Here is a 26,534-nt window from a genome sequence, read left to right on the forward strand (position 1 = left end):
TGAATAACTATGGAAGAATATTTCTAGTAACTCCTCTTAATGTGCTCCCTTTCAGCGCGTTTGCACTGAGCTGAGCTAATTTCTTTATCAAGGATGTTGCCAAAGCTCAGATTTGTATATATTTGCCTCATGCACTGCTCAAACTATTTGGGAAATGTGTTGCACCAGAATCTAAGGGACTTAGGCAGGGGCTGCGAGTTCCAGGGTCAATGATCTATATCATGGGGGGCAAAATATTAAGGGCGAGGCAGTCAAGGAGCTGCATATGATACCAGACAGCTTCTGCTGCTTTGTAAGCTGGGTCAGCTCAGGTCCGCGTGCTTAGCCCGAGCTCCAAAGATTTACAGGATGTTACTGGTTTCTGAAGTTAGGGCTCTCTTTATATACTTTGGGGCTGTTCCTCGGAATTTGAGACAGGGCTCACCATCACCAGACCCTGAGCAGGAAAGTGCAAACAGGAAGGAGGCTTAGAAATATCCGAAGCAGGGTGCCTGGGTGGCTCAGTGGGTTAAGCCTCTGCCTTTGGCTCGGTCAGGATCACAGGGTCCTGGGGTAGAGACCTACAACGGACTCTCTGCTCAGTGGGGAGCCTGCTTCCTCCTCTCTCTCTGTCTCTGCCTGCCTCTCTGTCTACTTGTGATCTCTGTCTGTCAAATAAATACATAAAATCTTTAAATTTAAAAGGAAAAAAGAAAGAAATATCCGAAGCAACAGTAGCCAAAAGAACACCAGACTCAATTCTCATCCAGAGTGTGCCTCTTACTCAGACCCAACAAATGTGGCCAGATCCTTCCCCAAAACCAGAGGGCCAGGAGCTCCTTCTTGCAGGCACCTTTATGACAACATCTTTTATAAGACAATGATGTGTTATTGGGCAGAAAGAGAGTTTATACTTTAGTATCGGCCGGTAACTTTTGAACCTATATGTAACTATGTCTGTGAAAGTATCTTCTTCTAAACCACAATCTTTTAATTATTTGACCTTTATTTTCAGACAAGATAAGCACTTGAACTTATTTTTGTATGTTCTCCAGAATAATCACAGACCCTATTTGTTAAAAAGAGTATTAAAATAAAGTGTTCCCTTTAAATTGTACAAATATATGTATACGAATATTTATTATAAGTACAGAGGTGTGTCTTTTTTTCTTGTTTTGATCAATCTGTTCAAGTAAAAACACTTTCTTCCTAAGCCAAAAATATATTTTCTTCCTTAAAAGAAGAAAGCATATGAACATAACTCAATTCACAATCATGCTTAATGTTCAGGGAAAGAAACCCACGTGTGAATAATGATAAAATCTTTAAACTCTCACCAAAGTTGTTCAAACATCAATAATTCAGTCTAATTGAGTGAAGACGAATAGTTTGAATTAAATTTCATGAATTACAGAATGATTTTAAAGAAAAGCACCCTTGTCACAACAAATATTTGAGCTATATCAATGTTGAAAACTAGAGATCCTCCAAGACCTGCTTTTATAAACAGACCAATGATCATTCGAAGGGAGCAGATCCATTATCTGTGGGTAAATGCTTCATGGGCTTGAGAAGTTTGTTCTTGAGCAAGTTAAGCAGTTCTACAATAATCCTCTGATACCAGCCATTTGTTTATGAAACCTTTTCTCCTCCAAGGCTGGAAAATTCCTGTGGCACTCCAAAGAACTACTGTTCTAACCCTTCCCCCAAGCATCCTTAAACCTGGTTTGTCTCCCTAAGGGCACCTTAGCCCAGCACCCAGTTTCCTGGTGCCTACTTCAGCTGGATAATCATATTTTTGCTGTGACCCCTGAACTAAACATATCCAGATTAACAGAATTTTTTTTAAGATTTTATTTATTTATTTGACAGACAGAGATCACAAGTAGGCAGAGAGAGAGGGGAAGCAGGCTTCCCGCTGAGCAGAGAGCCCAATGTGGGGCTTGATCCAAGGACCCTGAGATCATGACCGGAGCCGAAGGCAGAGGCTTAACCCACTGAGCCACCCAGGAGCCCCCAGAACTTTTTTTTTTTTATAATACACATCTGAAAAAAAACGCTAAGATGAAAGATAGAATTCCCCATCTGAGTACCTTTATTTCTTCATCAGTAAAGGCACACTGTTAGAATAAAATATGTCTTCCATTCTCTCTTCTATCATTAAAAAAAGGTTTTCTAAGGGGTGCCTGGGTGGTTCAGTGGGTCAAGCACCTAACTCTTGATTTCAGCTCAGGTCGTGATCTCAGAGTCCTGAGATGAAGCCCCATGTTAGGCTCTGAGCCCACCAGAGGGTCCAGCTTGAGATTTTCTCTCCCTCTGCCCCTCTTCAGCCCCCACCCCATTGCCGCGGTGCATGCACTCTCTAAATAAATAAATTCATAAATTAATAAAATCAATCTTTATAACAAACAAACAAAAAGTTATCTAAATGCGAGGCTCCTTTAGCCCAGAGTGGCTAAAACCAGGTAGCTATTTTCTCCCAGGTACATGAGCAGAAGGCTCAGAAACAAGAAGCATTAAATAGCAAAAGAGAGATCACATGACTCCTAGGCTCACAGAACTTCCAACTGCACAGCAGGTATGCATAACATTCAAGACTTTCCAGAATCTGGTTAAAGCTCACATAGCCAACTCTCCGCCCTGCATACCTGGCACATTATTTATCTTATGACTGACAAATGCCCTTCTCCTAACACATCAGGAGCTTCCAAGTCCTATCACAACTGCCCTCTCCACCAGCCTTTCGGTTCCTCCAAAATACCTTCTCCCTGATCAGGGACCCTTCTGTAAGCCACTGCCTACCTCTGTCTCCCAATTCAAACCTCATCTGCCCCCCTGATGAAAATTTAGGGAAAACCACACTTATTTTAGACTAAAATATATTGCTCAACAAATGCTAAGTGATACCACAACAGTATTTATACATTTCAAATAAACTTTAGTGTTTCTGTCACGTGAGCTGAGAAGATTCATTTTAATCTGAGCACATAACCAGGTCCTGTTATCACCCTTTATCTGATAAAAGGGGAATATATATGGATCATAATTCTGAAAAAGTGTTCTAAATCTATGAAATTCCATGAAAAAAGAAACCTTTAATTCATAAGCTATTACTTCATCACCAACTTCATGAGACATTGCATATAAAGTAAATACATGGGGCATCATTTTTCTAAGAAGTTTATCTGAAAGCTACTTTCCTCATTGGCTGAAATGACACTTCTCTGTCCTTTTACCTGCGTTCACTTGCCCTCTTGTTTTAACTCTGTACTTTTAGAGAACTGTTTCCCGAGTCATCTAGACAGCCACAGGATTTTAAAGGAACATCTACTGTTTTACATTTGCCAAGGGAAGTCAACTGACTGACAAAGCAGGAGCAAATGACGGAGAAAACCCACCACACAACGGCTGAATTCGTCTCCAAGGTACCGTTTGCTGAGTGGGCAACCAGCACTCCTGGATAGGATGGACCTTTCAGTTGCATGTGTTGTCACGGAGATACCTGGATTTAAATGCTGTGCAGACTAATGACATTCGCCAAATTAATGGATAGATATGTACATGGCTTATATTTAACTGATGCTATTTCAAACAAATATTTTAAGAAACAACATATTAACGAAGCTTAAAATGTTTACCACAACAGAATACACCTAAATTATGCACGGGTCAGAAATATAAAAGCTTGGGGCACCTGGGTGGCTCAGTGGGTTAAGCCTCTGCCTTCAGCTTAGGTCATGATCTCAGGGCCCTGGGATCAAGCCCCACATTGGGCTCTCTGCTCAGAGGGAAGCCTGCTTCCCCCTCTCTCTCTGTCTGCCTCTCTGCCTACTTGTGATCTCTGTCAAATAAATGAATAAAATCTTTAAAAATATATACATAAAAGCTTGAATTGTTCACACTTTGAACTGCGAAGTAAGCACAAAATCCAACAAGCACTCAAAAATCCTGTCACAAAGACCCAAAGCTAAGGGCCGGAATATCACAGAGCTGTCCAGGGTCCCCGTCTCGGACACACTAACTTTAAAGACATCTGCTTATGTGCTTTTCTGGGGCATAATTAGAGTCAGTCAAACCAACATGACTTGAGGAAACAAAAGAGGTCCCGGAATTCTGTGCTGGGCTTCTGTGCATATGAAAGCCAGTGGTGAAAACCGAGCTTCTGGACCCAGAAACACTTGCATCACCTTCAGTATCCTCTGCCTGAGACCTTTTGTGAGTTTAACAACAAACTTTGAAAACGATAGCTTTTAAAGAATTCACAATAAAGAAATGTCACAATAATCTGTATGTGTTGAAGGGATGTGTTTCGATCATAGGGAAAGTGCATAAACGTAGAATAACAGATCATTTCGTGATGTCAAGTAATACAAAATTACTTGCACGTGCAATTAAATGTTTCCATAATTCTATTTCAGCAAGGTCTACTGGACTCAGCCACCTTCCATCCAGTCCCCAAAGTCTTAGTTCAGACCCCAGCTATGGCTTCGAAGACTCCTGTGTCACTACTAACAGGGCTTCTCAGGGTCTTCAGCCCTAAATGCCAGAAAAACCCATCGGCTCTTCATAGCCCAAGGGACATCAGACTCTCTCCTACAAAGATCTTCACAATCGGACTACTACACGTGCTTCTCGCTGTGTACTGACACTACAGTGTCATATCTAAGTTGCCTAAACTTACCATGTTCCTTTACTCCTCTGTGTCATTGCACACTCTGTGTGGTTCTAAAGCCCCTTGGCCCCCTGTCTCCATGAGAAACCTCGGACACATTTTCAGTATCTTTTCTAAGTAGCTCAGATAACCTTGGAAACCTGCTGGAAGTCTCCAACTGCTCCTTAATCTGTGTTCCCACACTTATTTATTTATAATTTCATGCTGTATTTCGCTTGTTATTTTTTTGTATTCTCCTCTTTCCCCTTGTATCTCCAGGGTCGACCACAGACCGGGTACATGGTATCTGCTTAAGGAGGGAAAAAGCAAAGAAACGGGGATTAGGAGGGAAGAAGGGGAGAAGGGAAAGGAGAACGGCTGGACTCTTTGACAAAAGAAGAGGGAACTGTGGCAGAATTTTTAGTTTCTTTTATGATAAGGACATTAAAAGATTATATTTTCAAAGGTTAATTGACTACTGAATGCCTTGGAATTATAAATGAAGCATACTTAAGTCTTGCAGAAATAATGCTGATAATTAATTAAATGTATTGTCACAGTAGCTTGGTGGAGTGAAACAGCACAGGCCCCTAGCAAGGGCTGTATTTGAATGCTAATGATGGCAACTAGGGGCTGTATATCTTTGGGCAGCTTTCCTTCCCCCATCTGTAAAATAAGTCTAACCATATAAAATCGCAGAGAACAGAGTAAAACACCGAGCAGATGCTGAAGATGTGGTCAATAATATGATGGACCTCGACTGAGAAACATATTTGCTAGGCTATCGCCCAAAATCATAAAAAGAAAATAAAAACGCTATTTAACTTAATAGTTTAATTTTAACTCAATTGCTTATGACTAGCTATATAATTATAAAATTTATAACTACTTGAAAGAAAGAAGCCCTTAAACAGAGAGTCTGTAGAAAAGTATTATTTCAAGATCTCCTGGTTTTACATGACGACTTCAACCAACAGAAGAACCGAGGAAGGTTCATTTCCTCACGGCCATTAAAAATTTACTTGATTTTCATTAAGGGAATCATTTCAAATCTGGTTCAATCACAGTATGTTTTAAGAAAGCTTTACAAGTGCTTCCATATAATCACTAGCCATATGCAAATGTTCTGGGATAGTAAAACTGGGGGAAAAAAAAAAAAAACCTTCCCTTGGAAACACAAGGTCCTCGGTCTTAAACGTATGAAGTGCTTCCAAGGTAGGTTCTGACCAGTGCTTGACTAAACTGGTTTGCGGGAGGCAGAATGTAGATTAGCATCACACTCTGACAAGTGACGATCTCCTGATGGCGACTTCCAGCTGTTGTCGATATTGTAAACATGTCTGCTCAATCTGTTTACATTCCCCTGAGCTGGCTCAGCTTTCTTAATGCCTATGTTAATAGGAAGGTAGGATTGCAGTAACAAATGAATTTCATTTAGTCTACAGCTAAAAGCCTTGGGAGTACCCAACTAAGGTTTAAAACCAATTTACATTAGCTTCCATTTGTCTTCAAAAAAGAGAAGGAATTTCTGCTATTAAAATTACTCTGAAAATCATGGCATATTCAAGTTTATTTTCCTAGTCATTTTTGCCTTGTTTTCTTAATATAATTAGAATTTAATTATTCCTATAAATATGAAAGATATATTCTTATAAATACATAAAAGTTTCTGTTCTATGACAACTTCACATTTATTAAGAACAAATGCAGTTAGAGTAGGGTTGCCAGATTAAGCAAACAAAATTCCTAGATGCCTATTTAAATCTGAGTTTCAGATACACAATATATAATGTTCTGTAGATATAAATCCCAAATAGTGCATGGAACATGCCTCTACTAAAATATTATTTGTTGCTTATCTGAATTCCAAATTTAATTGTATGTCCTGCATCCAATATGGGTACCTTATATGGGGACCTTAAATTAAGGTATTTTAACAACTTGCAACCATAATTCAACAGAAGGGTGAAAGCTCATGACCAAAGTTCACCAGAAATGTTTTCCTGTGGGTGGCCTCTTAGCCTGCCCAGTTGTTGATATTTTGGGGGAGTGTTGCGAGGGGAGGGCAGGTTGGTTATAAAGACTTGTTTCGAGAGTCTCCCACATTTTCTTGATCAGTCCAATGAATAAAGATATTCTGACTTTTGCCTAAGCAGCTCCACAGCCTGACTGGTTTTTGGTAATCATTCAAAAGATATGGCAATCTCAGGAATACTGGTGGTCTTTTTGTTTTGTTTTGAGGTACTGGTTGTGTTAAAAAAACAAAAACAACAAAAAACAAACTTCTTCCTGCTAGTCTTATTTACAAGTGAAACAAGACTTCTAATACAGGAAAATGAACGAGTTAGATTGAATGTACTGGACTTCTTTAAATATTGATTAGGATAATAAGCTAAAGGGCACAAAGGAAGAAAACGTGAGAGTGTTGCCTTGCAAATATTTGCCAAAGACCTAACATCCTGCCATATTTTGCATTAATGTCCCTCCACTCCTTTATGAAGACTTTTCCCCTTAAGGATAAAGAACAAACAGGGTTGATGGAGGGAGCTGGCTGGGGGGTGGGCTAAAGGGATGGTGGGGATTAAGGAGGGCACTTTTTATGATGGGCCCTGGGTGTTATACGTAAGTAATGAATCACTAAATTCTACTCTGGACACCAATATTACACTATATGTTAACTAATTAGAATTTAAATTAAAACTTGGCGGGGGGGAAAGAAGTCATTCTTCTTGAAGTGGAACCCTATCTAAGAGTCAAGCTCCTCCTTTTTTTCATTTTATTTTATTTTATTTCTTTTAAAGATGATCATTTTCATATGGGGTTTTAACAATTTCAGTATAGATCCAAACAATAAACCTGCTTGAAATCAACCCTGGTGTTCAAATAACATCCAAAGATAAGGTGGTGAGGATGGTGTTTACTTCTTGCACTAAAATGAAGATCTGCTTTGATTCTACAGTAATTACAGTTTAGTGGGTCAGTCTCCTTCTTGAAAATCTCACTTTGTTCATGCCTTCCTAGCTCCATCTTCCCTCTGAGATGCTGGCTGCTCCTACTTGCACTGTTCTAATGTCCTGTCCATTATTCGATGTAATAAACATTTATTAAAGCTACAGGCAAGATAAATAGATAAAAGTTGTTTGTAGTCTGATAGTTTGAGCTTGTTATAAAAAATATATATAATTAGGAAAATGTGCTAGGCTTCAAAGGTTGAGAAGCATCTACTAGAGACATCGGTAAAGGCCCAATGAAAATGGGCTTGGCAGTCCAAACCGTTGAGGTTTGGATCAAAGCTCCACCCATTATTGCTGAGTGACTTCGGACAAATTACTGAACGTCTCTGAACCTCATTTATAATTATCTACCTTAGATGATTGCTACCAGGTTGAAGAAATGAAAAGATCATACAAAAATGTTTTACATAATGTGAAAAACATTTGTAAGTACTTAGGAAAAGGCAGCAGCTATAAAGTAAAATAGTGAAGCTGTTAAAAATATATTGTACTGAACTGCCATGGTTTGAAGAGCATCTTCTCCATTTACTAGCTAACTCAGGCAGAGCGACAATTCTGTGCCTCTTTTCCTCATCTGTATCATGAAAATAACAATATCTATCTCATTAGGATTGTGGAGGAGACAAAATTGATTAATTCATATAAAACTCTTCATATAAACTACTTTATCATCATCATCTTTGTCATTATTACGGTTTCAGTCCCCCATGTCACCTTTGCATCATAAGCTTCTTTCCAGCCTCACAAACTAGACTCTCACCACAGGTAACCTTGACTCTTCCTACCTCAAGCAAAGACCAAATTAGTTCTTCGTCAGCTTGCTTTACTCGCATTCAAGCAGCCTAACGGAATGCATAAATGGTTCTAAAAATGTGTTCCTAAAAGTCTCTGAGGTTCTATGAAATATGTTAACCCACCCCGCCCCAACCCACAGTCCAGGGACCATCCAGAATCACACAAGCTGGAGACAGGGGGAAGACCGTTATTCTTAAATTGTTGTGTAAATCAGACAGCATTCTAAGATTGTGGTTTTGGGTTTTTTTTTTTTTTTAAGATTTTATTTATTTATTTGACACAGAGAGAGAGAGACAGAGAGAAAGCACAGCAGGAAGAGCAGCAGGCAGAGGGAGAGAGAGAAGCAGGCTCCCCACTGAGCCGAGAGCCAGATGCAGCTCTACCCCAGGACCCTGGGATCATGACCTGAGCTGAAGGCAGACGCTTAACCAACTGAACCACCTGGGCTTCCCTAAGATTGCAGTTTTAAAAAAGGACTCGGAGAGTGGGGCACTTCGGTGGCTCAGTCAGTTGATCAGACTTGGTTTTGCTCAAATCGTGATCTCAGAGTCATGGGATCAAGCCCTGCATCAGGCTCCGTGCTGAGTGCAGAATCTGCTTGGGATTCTCTCCTTCTGTCCCTCTCTCTGCTCTCAATCTCTCCCTCTCGCTCTCTCTAAAATAAATAAGTAAATAAAATTAAGGAAAAAAAGGATTCTGAGATTTTTTTTAAAGTTCAATATACCCTCTAAACTGTAAGTTTCATATAAAAGTAAGACCTTTAAACTGTAAGTTTCATATAAAAGTAAGACCTTGAGTTTATGTTTAAATTATTGTCCAAATATCTTAAATGGCAAAATAAGATTCCAAACCCTTCTGGCATGTTCCTCCCTGTATACCAAAATAGAGAAAAGTAAGGTCATAGGCATGCTCCCCTCCCTGAGTGAGCACTCTCTGTCTCCCAATCATGGACCTAAAGAGTCCATGGAGCCAAGACTTAGCTTCCAAAAAGCCAACTAATACATTCACACAGGTTGCTTCTGTGAAATTCAAAGTTTTAGTTCAGCTTCACACTGAGATTCTGTTGTAATTAGCTTGGGATGGGAGCCAGCCAAGCCTTGGTGTGCAGGAGCTGACCCCCGAGAGAGCCGATTTGTGCCCATCTCTCCCCGGCTCTGCATTCAGTGACACCACGTTGGTGGCTGGAAACCAACCACGTATTTAGCCCATGGAAATCTTCAAAGGCTACAAAATCAGGATTTTTTTTCTGCTCAGATATCCAGCATATTAGCACCCCATTAAAATGTTCGTTTACATTCCCTATAAGAATTTAATGCACAGCTAGCACGGAGAACTATTGAGAAGAAAGAAATATATCTAATGAATTAATTCTTCCAGAATCTGAAATATCTGTGATTATTACATGGTCGTAGCTTTTCTATCTGGTGCCACGAACATGCAATATTTTATACACTCATTGTGCTCATACACACACACACACACACACACACACACACACATATGAGCTGTAATTTAAATTAACTCAAATTTTTAATGTTAAAAGAGAGTTTCCTAATTTTTGAATTAGAAGTTGAATCATAAATTTTAGCATCATAGAATTTGAGTGCTGAAGGGAATTTAAGAAGAAATCTGGTCCAACTCTTTCAGAATCAAAACAAAACCCACTATGATTATGGAAAACAAAGACTCCCATTTACCCGCTACTCTATGTAAACTCACTGCTGGGATTTTAATATCTATCCTGAGTTCACCACCTGAATTTCCACATAGGTTTTTATGGCAGGTTTGTTTACAAAAAGAAGAGAGAGAACGAAGTGTTCTGTCATAACTTCTTTGTTCTAGTCCCGAGGGGCCTGTCCGGGTGGTAATAAGGTCCATGACACAAGGAAACAACTCATATTTTCAAATGAAAATATCCACACATAGCCTGAGTGAAATAATTAAACAGCGTGCACATTTCCATACCTCGTCATTTGAGTACAACAAATACGTGTGCTGAAATCATCTCTCATGGAAAGAACGCTTCCCTTCTCACAGGATGTTAAACAATTACCACAGATTAGAGAACTGCTATCACGGTTCCCTAAGCACGTAATCCTGTGCACTGATGAAAAAATAATACAGTACTGGTTGGTCTTTTCACCCATAATAAAGAGAAGATGTAAACACCATACCCATGCAAGAAGCAACAGATTTCTTTTCACTGTTCCACAGTATCCTAACATCCCCACGATGATAAGGAAGCAGCAAACAGCAATCATGACTGGGTGAACGACAGGAAAATAAGTCAAGATGACAGCCTCCTCTACCCTGAAAGAAGAACAATGATGTCACATTACACGTAAAATATAACCGAAATGCACCTACGACACAGTACAAGACACAACGGAGATTCATGTTCATAATCCTTTAAATCGTCCTGCCTCAAAGCTGACCACTGTGTAGCTATTTTCATAATCACTGCGCTATCACTGATTTGCTTGCTTGTCTTATTTTTGTTTCATTTCATTTAGTTTTTTTTACAAGTGGTAGCATTTCTACCTCAACTCATGTAAAATATCTTATAAGATGGGGTCCCCAATAAGAAGTCCAGCTACTATCAGTTCTGAAGCTTTAGCCTGGGGAGTGGGGGAGAAAGAGGCCCCGCTGTATCCCAGCTGAGAAGAGTTTCTCTCCTCTTCTCTGACCTGGCCAGCACCTCTTCTGGGCCCTCCCCCAAAACCACGGATACTCCCCCGAAATGCAAAAGACTGCTGTGTCAAAGGAAATTGGTCCTATTAAAAGAAAGAGGAAGGGAGGTGATTTCTGCTGGAAAACCATGAAAAAATCATTAACTAGAATCATACTGGTAAGAGTACTAAAACAAAAATCAGCCATTACTGTGTGCTTAGCTCCCCTGTGCTAAGGACTTTACAAACATGTACCTCAGTCCATTCACCAGACGTTTTAGAGCCATATATGTGGAGTCCGCATTCAGTTATGAGGAAATGGAGACTGGGAGAAGTTAAGTGATTTGCCCCTTGTGATATTAGTGGATTAACCTTTTGAAATTTGAGAGGAAAATGGCAATGTTGAGTTTGGTTTTTCCTTAGCTGAGGGAGATGAAGGAAAGAAGGTTGGCAGTAGTTTTCTTTCAGAAAAGTAGCTATGCTGTCCTTTACGCACAAACATGATGTGGCTGCCACACTGTTCAGAGGCCAGGCAACTGGCACCACCATACCCAGAAATGTTTTCTAGAACAAGTGTCATACCTTAAAGAGAATGCTAGAAAACACAAGTGTCTGTAACAAAGGTTATTGGTCATGGGAGAGCATTATCATCTAAACAGCTGAGGGCAAAATGACTTAGAAACTAGGGTCTAAGGAAACCTGATGAAAGAAAGCAACCATTGATTATGAAGCCTACCTTGTTTCTGCAGTTAACGTCAGAACATTATTGAGGTAGTCCCTCATCCAAGCAGAAACTGCCAGCACACTGATGGACATTAACTGGAAAGGAAAAAAAATACCAATTTGTGATCAAGGATTTATGCAACATTCTCTGCAGGATTAATCATTCAAGCAATTAAGGATTTTTTCTTACATAATCATTACTTTTTCTAATTACTGTTTAGAAATTCACTATTGTTATAAATATCTATCATTTCATTTTGTAATCCTGCCATAGTCACTAAAGAGAATGTCACCGAAGGAGGACACAGATAGCTCGACAATTGAATGCCTGATTCTAGGTTCAAGACAGGAACTGTACAAGATGAAGAGGGCACAAAATGACTAAATTATTAGATGTACAAGATGAGCCTAAAACACGTCATACAAAATAGCAAGGAAGCCATCAAATCCATACTATTGTTGTTGCCAAGAAAGTCACAAGAGAACTTGAAATAGTTACCACTGGATAAAGGTCAAACAGTTTGGGCATCAAAATAACAGTAATAATAATAATAAATGCAATGATTTGAAATATCAATTACGCTAAAATCTGTGAATGGATAATAATACTTAAAACTCACTTGTCACCTTTGTAGGATGGTGGACATTCAACTCAATATTTAGAAAACTGGTATGAATCCAATTTTTATCCTACATTTCCTATACAAACTAAAGAAAGAATCAAAGACTTCATGAAAGTTTTTGTAGAATTTCTGCTAATACATGCAGAAAGCATTAAAAGAATATTACTATTTACAACCCTTATTGAAATAATGGATCTCTAGGCAAAGATCCTCAATGACTACCTAAGTTATTAAGTAAGTAGTTCTCCGCCCTGCCTGTGCATCAAAGTCACCTAGGACTTATTAAAAAAAACAAAAAAACAAAAAAACAAGAACCACTCTGAATGAGCCCAGAACCACCCTGGATGAATTCTTGAAAGTAGAGCAAAGGCATGAGAAATGTGTAAGGCTCCACAGATGTTCTAATGTGTACTCAGGGCTGAGAACTGCATAATGTAAAATATGCATAAAACTGCATAACTTCTAGAACAGGGAGATCAGACTGAAGTAAAATACCGGCCCCCACTGATTAGTTTTAGTATTACAAGAAGAGATAATGTGCCTCCCCCCACAAAAGTGAGGCAATCAGAAGTATTTGAAGTATTTTTACCAAAAAGTCAAACCTGCATCTACCCAAGCCTCCAGCTCTAACTATCCGTTTATGGGAAATACAGGGGAAAGATTGAAACTTGTTAAAGGCCACTGTGGGGACGCAATGAGCAAAATCAAGAATATGAAAAATAATCACAGGACAAATGATCTGGTTTCTTTAATTTAAAAAACTGGCCATGTGGAAAAAAAGAGGGAGGGAGAAACTATTATAAATTAAAAGAAATTTAAGAGATTACCCAAATGCAGTATGTTGACCTTGTTTAGCTCCCAATTCAAACAAAACAGCCGCAGAGAGACCTTTACACGACAGAGGATGTTTTCACATGACTGGGTACTTGAAAATGTTAAGAAGTTGTTGTTTTAGATAAGACAATGATATGAAGATTTTTTTTTAAAGGATCCTTATATATATGCTTTAAATTTTCCATACTTAAAAAAAATTTTTTTATTTTTATTTTTTTTAAAAGCAATAATATAGAGCACATTCAAAATGAGTCTCCTGGGAAGCTTTTCAAAAAGTTTGAAGGTCGGGCGCCTGGGTGGCTCAGTGGGTTAAGCCGCTGCCTTCAGCTCAGGTCATGATCTCAGGGTCCTGGGATCGAGTCCCGCATCGGGCTCTGCTCAGCAGGGAGCCTGCTTCCTCCTCTCTCTCTGCCTGCCTCTCTGCCTACTTGTGATCTCTCTCTGTCAAATAAATAAATAAAATCTTTAAAAAAAAAAAAAAAGTTGAAGGTTAACCCCTAAATTCTGAAGATCTTTCCTATTTAGATGGAAATTTTTCTAACGTGTGCCTTATCCTTATCTTAAGAATTTAATTTGTCTTGAATTTGATTTTTCATTTCTGGCATCTCAGTGAACATCAATTACCATTATGCATTATAGATTTCGCTTTTAAATACAGAAATAATGAATATACAAGACAGGAATGGGTCTATACTGACTCAAACCATGCTCGTGAAAACGCTTTCTGGATAAAGGCTCCAAGGCAAACAGAACAGGCAGATCTCTGTGACCTCTTGTACAGTGAAATATGGCTACCTGCTTGGAAAATCTACTAGTGAATCCGCTCATTCTTCATCCAGTGGCAAATATTTACTCAGTACATACTGTCTGCCTTGAAATTGTCGGTACTAGATTTGGAGACCCAACAATGAATAAGAGATGCTGGAACTCAGCCTTTGTGAAGCTCCTTGTGGGACACAAGGAATAAACAGATAAGGCAGATAATTATGGACTATAAATAGTATGATGCAGAAAAATGAAGTGATCTGTTCAAGGTCTTATAGACTCTAAATGGCAGAGCAGAGATTCAAATCCAAGCCTTTGCTTTAGGCTTAGTCACTAAGTCCCTTCCACATTTAGAAATGAGCATATTAATTTCCACAGGGAGGAGACTAGCCTGCACTAGCCGGTTCTTTTTTGAAAAGGGGAGGGATAGAATGGGGGTAGTCTGTAGTGGCCAGGCTAAGACTGAATGTCTTAAGTATATTCTTTGGTGAACAGAGTCTCAGGGGTCAATGGCCTAAAACAGAGTAAGGATCCTAGGACCACAGTTCAGAGAAGAATAAGGCCAGTTATTACTATCCTCACTCCTGATGGTATAAAAACAGATGATAAACTTAATAAAAGTTACACAGTGGGTCAACTGCAGTTTATCAAGCATGCTTCTAGCTTCTGTGAATTTGATGCTTTACCATCTGTTCTGTATTTTCGGGCTGGACACACCTTGGTCTGAACAAGCTGATAACGTTCCTGAGCCACCCTGCCTTGCCTGCCCGCCCTCTGCCACCCTCGGGAGAAGTCTTTCTCCCAGGTTCTCACTTCCCATTTTCCAATAAAACCAACCAATCCAGACCCCACACCCCAAACCCCTCTGCAACTGTTGTAATCACCCCAAGGTCTAGGTGCCAGACAATCGAGGAGAGCCCCTATACTCCAGAGGCTGCTGAAAGTATTTAAACTAGACAATCCCAAACCTACTTACTTTGTCTGGCCTGTTCCTTGTTTTTGTTTGTTTGTTTGTTTGTTTATTAACATATAATGTTGGCCTGTTCCTTGTTGATGCAACCACAGTAAAAGTACAAGGCCAGTCCCTCTCTTTTGGTCTTGAGATGGACCCCAATGCTTCCCCTCTCAGCACTTGTGATGAGACACGTACTGTCTTGCACACACGATCTGTGAGTATAATAAACTATCTTTTCAATGGCAGTCATCTGATCTGTTGCCTTCTCTATACCTAATAATAATAGAACCTATTAAAATGCACAGGGCTAGCAGGGTACCTGGACCACACGACTAAATCTGACCTACGTGTTCTCCCTCTACTTGGCTATATGTGGACCTTTAAATACCTTGTAAGTTTCATGGGGGAACAGGAAAGTCCATTAATGTGCAATTTTATGTAATTACCTCAAATTCTTTTTTTATTTTTTTAATACTTTTTTTAAAAGATTTTATTTATTTGACAGAGAGATACAGCAAAAGAGGGAACAGAAGCAGGCAGAGTGGGAGAGGGAGAAGCAGGCTCCCCACTGAGCAGGGAGCCCAATATGGACCTGGATCCCAGGACCTTGGGATCATGACCTGAGCCAAAGGCAGACCCAACCGACTGAGCCACCCAGGTGTCCCTAATTACTTCAAATTCTTGCCAATTACAAATAATTCCTTTCTTTATCATTCTTTAATGTAACAACTCATCTTGGTTTCTCCATCCTCTAATTTCTTATAGGCTGTTTAGCTAATTTTCAATACCATAGTTCTGAGACAGGTATCAATAAATTAACAGATTCTTTATTTTGGCATAGTCTGTTATCATTGGTCATTTATACACTGTTCTTCCATTTATAACAAAAAATGTATAATTCTTCCACGTGGTATATTCCAAAACATTTCCGGCAGCATAGAATGGTTAAGTGCATGGGTTTTGAAGTAGTTCTTCTATTCAAAAAATATATATCGATCAACTGCTCTCGGCCAGGTCCTTCATGATGTGCTGGAGATACATGATATGGCAGTAACCAGCACCATCTCTAGGCTAAATTTAAATCATCTCTAGGTGAAATTTACTAAAAGGACACACATTAGCCAAGACATCAAAGATGTAAATGTGTAACTGCAAACTGTAGTAAGCCCTGGGAAGGAATAATACAAGTTGCTCTAAGCCTCCTTTGTGTGATGCCTGACCTATTCCATGGAGCCAAAGGGACATCTCTCAGAGACGAAGATCTGAGCATTAATTATCAAGTTCATTAGGGAAAGAGTGATTGAAAAAGTACATTCAGTCAGAAAGAAAAGCAAAGATCCCAGGATGGAAGACAGCATGACTTGCTCCTTGCCCAAGGAAGGGAAACTGGCATGTGGTAAGAATGAAAAGCCAAGCGGGGACCAGATAATACAGTCTTGGAGGCCATTTAAGGCATATGGGCTTGGCCATAATGATTGTAAGAAACCACCAAATCCAAAAGCCTTGCTTGAAATTCCACTCCTGCCCCTTTTTAGCTCTATGACTTTGGGTATCATTGAATCTCTCCTAAGCCTGTTTTTTCACATATAAACTGCTATGATAATAAGCCCAACTTCACAGAGGATTTATATGATGAAAAGAGTAGGATCCTTCTGTATATTACCTACTACTACCTCAAGTCACTTTTGACCTCAGGGGTTTCTCGTAATCTTTCTCAGTCAGCTTAAGAGACGACTTCTAAATCAGTTCAGAAATGGAATCTTCAGCTATCTAAAGGTCTAGCAAACGGATCAGGGATAAAGCTCTGTGATACAGCTACCTATTGGACTTGCATGGCCCTTCTGAGTTTTGACATCTCTGAAACTGAACTCATTTCCATTCCCCTCAAAACCTCTGGGTCCCTCCCATTGTGTTTCCTATCTCAGTAAATGGTGTAATCAACGCTTCAATCACAGAAACTGGCAACTTGGCAGACAGCCTGAACCTCTCCCTCTTCCTCAGTCCTACATCTAATTACTTTCAAGTCCTACAGATTGTTCCCCCCACCACGGCTGGTGAATTCCTCCCCGCTTCCTGCCACTTCTGGCTAGTTCAGGCCCTCAGTCTCTTGCCAGGTAATTACAGCCACTTTCTGATGAACTCTCTGGCTCACAGATTCCACATCAAATTTGCCCTTCGGTAGCTGCAGGAAACACAGATGTAGTTCTGCTTATCTAGCTCTCCTCGCTGCCCCTAGGGCACCTTCTTGGCTCTCACTTCCACTACCCCCAACTCTCTCCTAGAGACTCAAATTTAAATGCTTCAGCAGGGCACAGAGGCCCTTTTCAATCACCTTGAAACTGTCTCTTCAATCTGTTCGCTGCCAGCTCCTTCCCACATGCATTCTGTACTCAGATGACAAAAAGCTGTTTGCGCTTCTCCAACATGCACCACGCAGATCTCCCCAAGCCCCTGTGTCTTTCCCCGTGCGGTTCCCTCTGTCTGGGATGCACCCTGTCCCAGCCTTTCCATCCTCAGGAGCAGAGTAGAGCAACCCTACCCATCAAGACCAGCTCAAATAGCGGCATGTAAAGATCTTCTCCCTACTCCCTCCTTACCCACAGCCAGTGCTCTTGGACAGACTTCACAGAGCAATTATTGACTGCTTTCTGTTTTCACCCACCCATCTCACTCCACAGACTACTGCTTACAGCCCCATCACCAAGCAGAGTACCAGGCCCAGCAGTGAGGTCCAAGAGATAGTCGATGAATGAATGAGAAAATAATTATAATAAAGAGAAATCATTTCAACTTGCTAGAGGAGAACATTAGCAAAATTAGGAGATGCTTTAAGAAGAGCTAAGCTTTGTACCACTGGAAGTTTTCCAGGAGAGAGATGCTTGCTGAATTACAAGACTGAAGATTTATATATCAGGTCAGAAGCTGGTTTAAGTGTTCTCAAGTGTCCTTTAAACTACAAACTTCTACTTGACTCTACTGTTCTTTTGCACAGTAGTTACCCAAGCACAGCAGCCGTGCCTAGAACACTAGTCAAAATAAATAATATCAATCCAAAGCCTTATCTTATGGCAAACAAGCAACTCTGAGACTAAACTGTTTTTTTATTATGACATTATTTCCAGCTACATTAAATGTCTGAGAACAGTTTCATTCTAAAGGAGTGATGTTACTCACCAGGGTTGAGAATATCAGAGCCATAACATACTTGGCAGGCTATCCCAAGAAACTATGCTAAAATGAAATGAGGTCACTTCAATACTAACCTTGATGCTACTGAATCTAGAAGCACAAATTATGCAAGCCATTCAGTACTCCTTATTAATAATGGTATTTCCTACTAATTTCCAAATTAAAATAAAATAATTCTTCAACTGTCATTCATCATGATTAAATGATTAGGAACACCTTGGTTATCATATGTAACTAGGCATATAACTCCTTATTACATTTTCTCCAGCATTGTAAAATATTGTTTGTAGTTCAAGGAAATGTTTAGAAAATAACACAAATATTGCTTTAGAGAAATATATTTAATATACTACTTAGCAGGACATTTGCCACATTCTGTCTTGCAAAACATTTAGAAAATGTTAGCTCTCAACAAATATTTATACATATGAAATTTGCTGTGTTGGAAACATATTCTGGTTTTGCTCAAATCTAATTATGTAAAAATAAGGATTGCATCATGTTGTTTTCTAAATCAGAATTTCATGTGTGTGCACATTCCCTAAATGTATTGTGAAGTGTACATCTATAGTTTCCACCAAATAGCAATGGTATAGTTGCAAAAGAGAATTTTAAGTCCTTCAACTGTCTGCCATCCATAACATAGAGTCTCATATAAGGTAACAGTGACACCACTAATTTCTATTCTAGGCTGACAGATGTTTAAAACCACCTACCTGAATTTTCCTTTCTATGTCAAATCTGGTCACAAAGAGCAGAATGCAGAAGAGAGATGGGAAACTTAGTTACAGTTCGATCTCTACAGAGAACCTGGACAAGTAATTCAAACTTCTGGAACCTTTGCTCATCCTGAAAATGGAGAACTGGACTAGGCACTTTTAAAATTCCTTTTGTCATAAAAAAGGCAGAGGGGGATTCAAGTTGTGATTTATTGAAATATAAATGTAAATCAATTCTCAATTATTTGGAGGCTGGCAGCCCAATGTCAGTACCCCTCGGGTCTGCAGTAGGGACGTGCCCCAAAGAATCCCCCATGCCCTTCTCCAAAGGGTGGTCCTTATGAACCATGTGATGGCTTATCTTGGCTCAGCAGGGGCCACACTATATAAAAAGCATGTAACTTCATATAAAATTTATTTTGAAAAAGCAGTAACATTTGGGGTGCCTGGGTGGCAGTTGGTTGAGCATCTTACTCTTGGTTTCACTCCGGTCATGATCTCAAGGTGGTGGGATTGAGCCTTGCGTCAGGCTCTGTGCTCAGCGCAGAGTCTGCTTGAGATTCTCTCTCCTTCTCCCTCTGCCCCCCCCACTCCTGTGTGTGCTCTCTCTCTCTCTCAATAAAATAAATAAATCTTAAAAAAAAAAAAAACGCAAAAAACTAACATTTGTTGGAAGGCTCTCCTCTATCCCTTAGAATTAAAGAAAACGCCAATGACTTTGAGAGTATAAAGTTAGGGGCATTAATTTTAAAAAGTCGTATTTTTATAGAACTAAATAAATGCCACGAGGACACAAATGTCCTCTTGCCAAGAATCTCTTTAGGGTCTGCCATGAGCCAAAAAACTAAGGTCCACTACCTATGGCCAAGGAAAAAGAAACATAACACTGACCTTCTGCTGTGGCATTTACCCTGCATATAGCCCCAAGTGTGAACTAGAGTCCCTGTCTATTTTTCAGGTTTTCGTTAGAGAAGTTTATCTCTATTGCTACTATCTTTAGTAATGGTAGGTGAAAAGCAATGGCTCTTATAGGACTTAAAAACTAAAGATGGGATGTTATATTTTTAGAAAATAATAAACAAACATATTTGATAAATGTTAAGTATTCATCAATGGCAGGAACTTCCAAAAACAACTGTATTTATCCATATTTGTAACAGCAGAAAATTGCCATCTGTGAATGGCAAGGGTTCATATTATAAAGCCACAGAAGCTGTCTTTAAATGGAGGAAAGCTTTTATTTACTTAAATAATATGCCATTTAAACAGTAAAAGTGGGATAAGTTCGAAGTAAAAATAACTCATTTCCTTGCTTCTTTGTGGCCAGAATGTGAATCATGGTGTCAAAAGAGTTCTTGGGGCGGTTTACTCACGTGCAGGGCGTCCCCAGTGACTTCTCCCATGACAAAACCACAACACTCGTGAGAAACCCAGAAGGTCCAATATCTGTGTGCCAACTCCAGTTCAGCTGTACTGGGATCAAGGTTCTTCAAAACATGGAAAAGCTACTCAACAGAGGGCAAATCGAGATGACTGGATCCATAGTAATAGGGAAAAAGCAGTGCCTTGGTGACCTACTTGCTTCCTCTTAGGTCCATGCCTCATATAAAAACATACTCAAAAGAAAAACCACTCTGTTTAAGTTTTAGCTCTCAGAGCAGCAAACTAAAACTGTATAGGTCTTCAGTTAAGATTTGGTTTTCTTTTCCCTAACATCCTAGAGATGTTAGGTAGAGAAAGGGTAGAGAAAGGGAGATGGTAGCAATATAATAGAAAATAGATAGGGAGAAAAGAATTTCAAAATGCCAAGTGAGGAGTAAAAGGCTACAGCTTTTGATCCCAGAGGTTATAAGGGCAGGATTCTCGGTTCTGCAAAACTTGAGGCAAGAACAATCTCTCTGCATACTCCAAATGTGAGGTCTATTTAAGAAGTTGGGCTTATAGGCTATGCTGGTTTATTCTGCTTCTGATTCCAGTGACAGCTCAAAGCAAGGACGGGTTCCTTGTTCTGCAACACGTGGCACTCAGACCAACAGCATCACAGAGGAGCTAGAAAAGCAGACTTCCAAGCCCAGCCCCGGAGGTCCTGAATCAGAATCTGCATTCTGACAAGATGCCCAGGTGACTGGTTTGAGAAGCACTGCTCCAGCGGACTTGGAATGAGGAGGTGGACAGCTAATCCCTTCCTACGGAGTGTGTCTGCCTCTCCACCGCAAGTAAATTCCCCACCATGTCCAGCAGTACAACTTCTATCAAACCTTGGAGGAAAAAAATTTGAACCTTGAGTCTCTGTTCTGGCACTTACTAGCAAGTTACTAAACTTCTCTGAGCAACCTCTGTTTACCCCCCGCAAAACAAACAAACAATTTTCCGGGGCTGTTATGAGAATTAGATGCTTGAGTAGTGTAAGAAAGCCCAGGAATGCGCCTGGCACAAGGTTGAAAACAACATCTGACTCAGTAAGGAAATATACCATCTGCAAACATTGCTTTAACACCGAAAGAATAATGCTAATTCTCCCAAAGTTAGATGTGCATTTCATACAATTCCAACAAAAAACCCCAACAGATATTTTTAATCATATAAAATAAGCTTAAAGTCCACAGGCAAAAAGAAACCTTAATGGAAACAAGAAAGGTGGGTGCTTTGAAAGAACAGAGAAAATGAGAGAATATTTAAATTCTTAGAGAAAAATTCTATTAAAAACAGTGTATGAAACTTTGTTTAACTATTGTATAGTAACAACATAAATGAAATCAATGGGCAAACAATAAGACATACTATATGGTAAATATGAAATATTTAATGAATATGAATCATGAAATGAAATAATATACATGAAATATATATAGGTCTAAAGAAAATTATGTTGATGATCAACTGTGGGGGGGCGCGGGGAACAAAGTAACAGTGAAATAATACTTTAAACCTTTCCAACAGACAACAATTAAAAGGTGCTTGTACGCCAACAAGATAACAAATATTTGTGCGCATATAATGGGGTGTTATTTGCGTTCTTCTTAAGGAACAGATTCCAGGACAGGAGTTCTGGGTCCGAGAAATGTAGCAGTGGTAGCGGTATTAATCATAAGAATAACAATTACTGCTATTACTAACACAGGCATTCCTTTGAACAAGCAATCCACTTCCTGATAATCTACTTGAGCGTCATTACTGCAGTCAGAGTGGTAACGACCGCAAATACTACTATCTACTGTCACTACTACCACACGGAGAGCATCGTTAAACGCAACTGTTCAAGCACTATGCATATTTTAACTCTAATCCTCCCAACAACTCTAAAAAACATTCATCCCTATTTCACAGACTAGGAAACTGAAGCATTAAATGTGCCTGGTCAGTGTAAGAACTATATAAAGATTAGCTACTTTGTTATTGTTGATATCTGGTACCCTCCAAGGTAGCAATCCCACTCACGTGACTAAATGAGAAAAACAATTTAACAACAACAACAACAAAATATATATATATATATATATGGACGCCTGGGTGGCTCAGTTGGTTGAGCAGCTGTCTTCGGTTTGGGTCATGATCCCGGCGTCCTGGGATCGAGTCCCACATGGGGCTCCTTGCTCAGCAGGGAGCCTGCTTCTCCCTCTGTCTCTGCCTGTCACTCTGCCTGTGCTCACTCTCGCTCCCTCTCTCTCTCTGACAAATAAATAAAATCTTAAAAAAAATATATATATATGGAATGTACATATAAATGTACATAATGCATATATGTGGACAGGTATGAGTAAATACATCTTTGTATGAAATAAAGGAAAATACAGAGGGATCCATACGATGCGGTTAACATGGATTACTTTGCTGGGGGAAAAGTTGGCAGAAGAAGAAAGCTGGAGAAAGGGGGAAGGGATCTTAATAAATAAATATATCAGAACATGCACATAGAAAGTGAGAAAGTTGAAGTACAGGATAAAAACAAAGACATAACATTTTACATTCTTCAAAGATAAAACAAGCCCTGGAGGAATTGAAGGAATAAATTTTTTTAAACAAATTCATTACTCAGAAGAGCAATACATTTGTTAAATAATTGGGGTTTCCCCTGTCCCACATAATATGGATTATTAAGAAAATCCAAATCATCATTTTTTGTGCTCGCTTCGGCAGCACATATACAAATCATCATTCTTTGGACAGCAACAACAAAAATCCTAGTAATTCCAAGATTGAGAATTCGGTAATTATCCATGTAAAGGCACTATCTAGGAGCAAGAAGACTTAGTGGCACTCCTGATACAGTCACCATTGGGACATTTAACCTCTGGCCAGCCACTAACCTACATTTAGTTTTCTCAATCTCAAAGTAAAGAAGTTCAACAAAGTCATCTTTAAATCTCCTTTTAGTTATAAAAATGTGATGATTCTAGAATCAAAAAGCATAAAGCAGAAAAGTGAAAAGCTAGTAAATACAAGTGATATTATACATTAATAAAAAAAAAGAAAGTTCAAAATCTTAACCTTATGGCTAGGCAGGTAATTGAATGACCCATTGAAAAAGGTACATATTTAGAATTAAAAACTGCAATAAGATTGATTAGTGATTTTACGTTTCCAACTGGTAAATTTAACTATTTGATGTTTATTCATTTTCATGTAGAGGGAAAAAATTATGCCAGCTTAGGTTATCTTTCAGATAACTCACTGAAGTAAACCCTAATTTGTCACTTTAAAATGGAGGCACCTATAGGAATTAATTCAAACCAAAATATCATCCTCTAGAGACCACAGTTACCTCTTATGAAAAGAGGCTGGCAAATGCTAGCCAGTCAGTCACATAAATAAATCACACATTAATATTTCTAATAGAAAAGGATGAATTATTAATAGAACACAAAATTGGCAAAAATTGATCCGCTTAAGTATGACAGCTTCTCAAAGCATCAGTTTTAATTTTTATATTTTCCTCATAAGTTTCACAAATAATAATGTGATTATTAATAACATATAATGAAAATTTATGCTTGGGCGCAAAGCATAGAAAGTCACTAGCTCATACAGCATAAAGATTTCCATGAGCTTGTTAAATTTTATGTATTTTATTTCCTTAAATGGTTATGGGATTTTCCAAAAGCATACATACACAAAATTCCTTAAAACTTTGCCAACTAAGAAATAGTTGCATGAAAACCACCTTTTCAGGCTGTATGGAATCTCCTAGAGAAATTTACCCGGTCCTTTGATAGGATATCTGTGTATGAATTCCTACAAAAACAGAGCAGGACTCCTTGCCCCAACCAAATTTTATAGGCTAGTATGAGGTAAGGAAACAATTTATGGCTTGGACAGTTATCTGAAAACAAACAGTTCCCTAAGTAGTATGGCATAATTTTCTTATCTACAAGCACAAGCACGTGCATTTATTTATATCCCCTAGATTAACTTCAAGTCTAATTTTACTGCCACCAGTATCCAGGCGTCCATTTATTTTTTTTTCTAATCACGAATGGCACTTGAGCTAGATCAAAGGCATTTTAAGGTCAAAACTGACTTCTCTGAAAAGTAGAGGGTGCGATCCTATGTAATTAATTAATGCTTAGCCATGTCCTTTGGCGCATTAAGTGGTGGCTGTAGGAAACCGAGTCCAGCCGTCCCCACCTGTTGGTGCAGAGGAACTGCTCGACTTACCCAAAAAAGCAGATTGAGGGCGTAGAGAAGGCAGCGCAGGCACTTCACGGAATCTTCTCTGGCCATTGTGAGCCCCGAAAGGGAGAAGCCCCATCCTTTCACCACATCCTACTCCCACCGGCCAAGTAGCAGCGATCTGCAGGGGCAGGGAGAACAGGGGACTTATCTCCGCGCTCCGCGCTCCGCACCCCCAGCCCATCCCTCCTCTGCCCGCCCTCAGCCGGGTCCCGAGTCTGGTCCGAAGCCTAAGTCATTCGAGACATCGCTTCGTCGAAGATCATTTGTTAAAGTTGTAAGTGTAACCTAAACTCGCCTCAAGTTCCAGACTGGCTTCGGATAACACCTGCTGAGAAGAGAAAAGATTGACTCCGGGATGAATGAAGGCACACAGCAAACTCCCGTTCTCAGGGGACGCGCGGCGGTGTCCTCTGCATTCTGATGAGACGCGCTTTAAAACCTCCCTCAGTCCACGCCCCTCCTCGGGGACAGCTCAGCTCAGAACTGTCCCCAAGGTTGGAAACCACACTATCCCCGGGAGACGTCACAGGCGCCGCCGGCGAGTCCGCGGGTGCAAGTGTCCCTCTCGTTAGGACAGCTCCTGGGTCCCCCACCTCCGCATCCCCCTCCCCATCCGCAGTTCGGGTGTGAACACAGGGCACTGGGGTGGGGGTGCTGCGGCGCTGAGCTGGGATTCCGCCCCGCGACTAGGGTTTCTTTGGGAGAACGTGAGAAATGGTGCTTCGGCCGGGAATGATGGATTAGCCCGGGGCGGGGGCGGGGAGGGGCGCCGGGGAATTAGGGCCGGTGCAGCTGTGCAGACGCCGGGTTAGTCACTCACGTCCCCCTCCCCCGGCCCCGGCCGCTGCCGCGACCCCGCGCTCCCGGCCGCCAGAGCAGCACAAAGCCGAGCGCGGTCTCCCCCCCGCTCCGCCCCGCCACCACGTCCGCGTCCGCGCGCCCCCGGCAGGGCGCAGGGGGGAAGCGCCGGCGGCGGGGAGCCCCACCGCCAGCCTCTAAGTAGTTTAGCACACAGCGCCGGGGACAGCCGCCGGCGGGCTGGCGGGACAGCCGGCTGGAAAGACGCGAGACGTGCGGCCACTCACCGTCGGCGCTGGGCTCCGTGCCCCACTCCCGCCGGGGGACGGTCGGGGACGCAGTGCGGGGGCTCATCGGGGCAGGGACGCTCCTCCCGGGGAGCCGAAGGGCTGCATTGGCTCAAGCAGGAGACGCTTCCTTCTCTTTTCTCTTCCTCTCCCCCCGCCGCCGCCGTCGCCGCCTCCTGGGAAAAAGAAAAAGAAAAAAACAGAAAAAAAAAAAAAGTCCTGGGCAGCAGTTGCTGGAAAGTCTCTGTTAAGCCACCTCCCAGCGCCGCTGTCCCTCCCAAGTCCTCGCCAAGTCCGGACGAGGCAGCGGCGGCAGCCAGGGCCAGCTGCACAAACTCTCAGCGCATGCTCCGGCCGCCGGCTGCCCGGGCTGGATCCGAGTGGGTGTTTCTTGTCCCTTCACCCGGCGTGAGCCCCCCGAAGGGACGCCTCACTCACCTCGACGAGACACGGTCCAGAAAGAGAGAAGGCCTACGGACTTTGGGAAGGTCCGCTCAGTAAATTCCTTTAAAATGGTGCTGTCCGAGGAGGGGAGGCTCGGTTATAACCATAGGGAAACAGGCTTTTATTATATGAAAATATTTGTGTTTGGGAAGGGGGGGGAGGAGTGGCCCAACCCAATTCCTGCAACGAGAAACTAGTTTTCACAACCTTTCTGGAACCACCCCCTGTGATTTGTCACTAACATGGTGCCCTATGATCCTTCTTATTGCTTTGTTGCCCTCCTAGTTTAAAAGAAAAGAAAAGAAAAGAAACAAAAACAAAAACTGTTCATTCCCACTTCCATGGTGCACTGATAGAATTTATGTAAACACCAGTTCGACGTGTCCCACTCTGATATGCAGAATAGAAAGAAACAT

The 26,534-nt window shown here is 40.7% G+C and overlaps 1 protein-coding gene across 3 annotated transcripts in view; it reads right to left on the minus strand.

Annotated features, from left to right (window-relative positions):
- The window catches only part of TSPAN12 (tetraspanin 12), a 64,908-nt gene extending 38,659 nt beyond the window's left edge, over nt 1-26,249 (minus strand). Inside the window, exons 1-5 of one of the 3 annotated variants that reach the window (XM_044246446.1) lie at nt 26,113-26,249; nt 25,675-25,850; nt 24,572-24,707; nt 11,845-11,927; nt 10,614-10,749 (exon numbers count right to left, since the gene is read on the minus strand). In XM_044246446.1, the coding sequence (XP_044102381.1) occupies nt 10,614-10,749; nt 11,845-11,927; nt 24,572-24,637 (285 nt within the window). In that variant the 5' untranslated portion in view covers nt 24,638-24,707; nt 25,675-25,850; nt 26,113-26,249. Of the gene's footprint in view, nt 1-10,613; nt 10,750-11,844; nt 11,928-20,289; nt 20,359-24,571; nt 24,708-25,674; nt 25,856-26,112 lie in introns of those variants that run through there. The other 2 variants (XM_044246447.1, XM_044246448.1) reach the window with 2 other exon arrangements.
- Nucleotides 26,250-26,534: the final 285 nt, after the last annotated feature.

This window comes from Neovison vison, chromosome 4 (assembly GCF_020171115.1).
Source record: "Neovison vison isolate M4711 chromosome 4, ASM_NN_V1, whole genome shotgun sequence".
Taxonomy (NCBI): Eukaryota; Metazoa; Chordata; class Mammalia; order Carnivora; family Mustelidae; genus Neogale; species Neogale vison.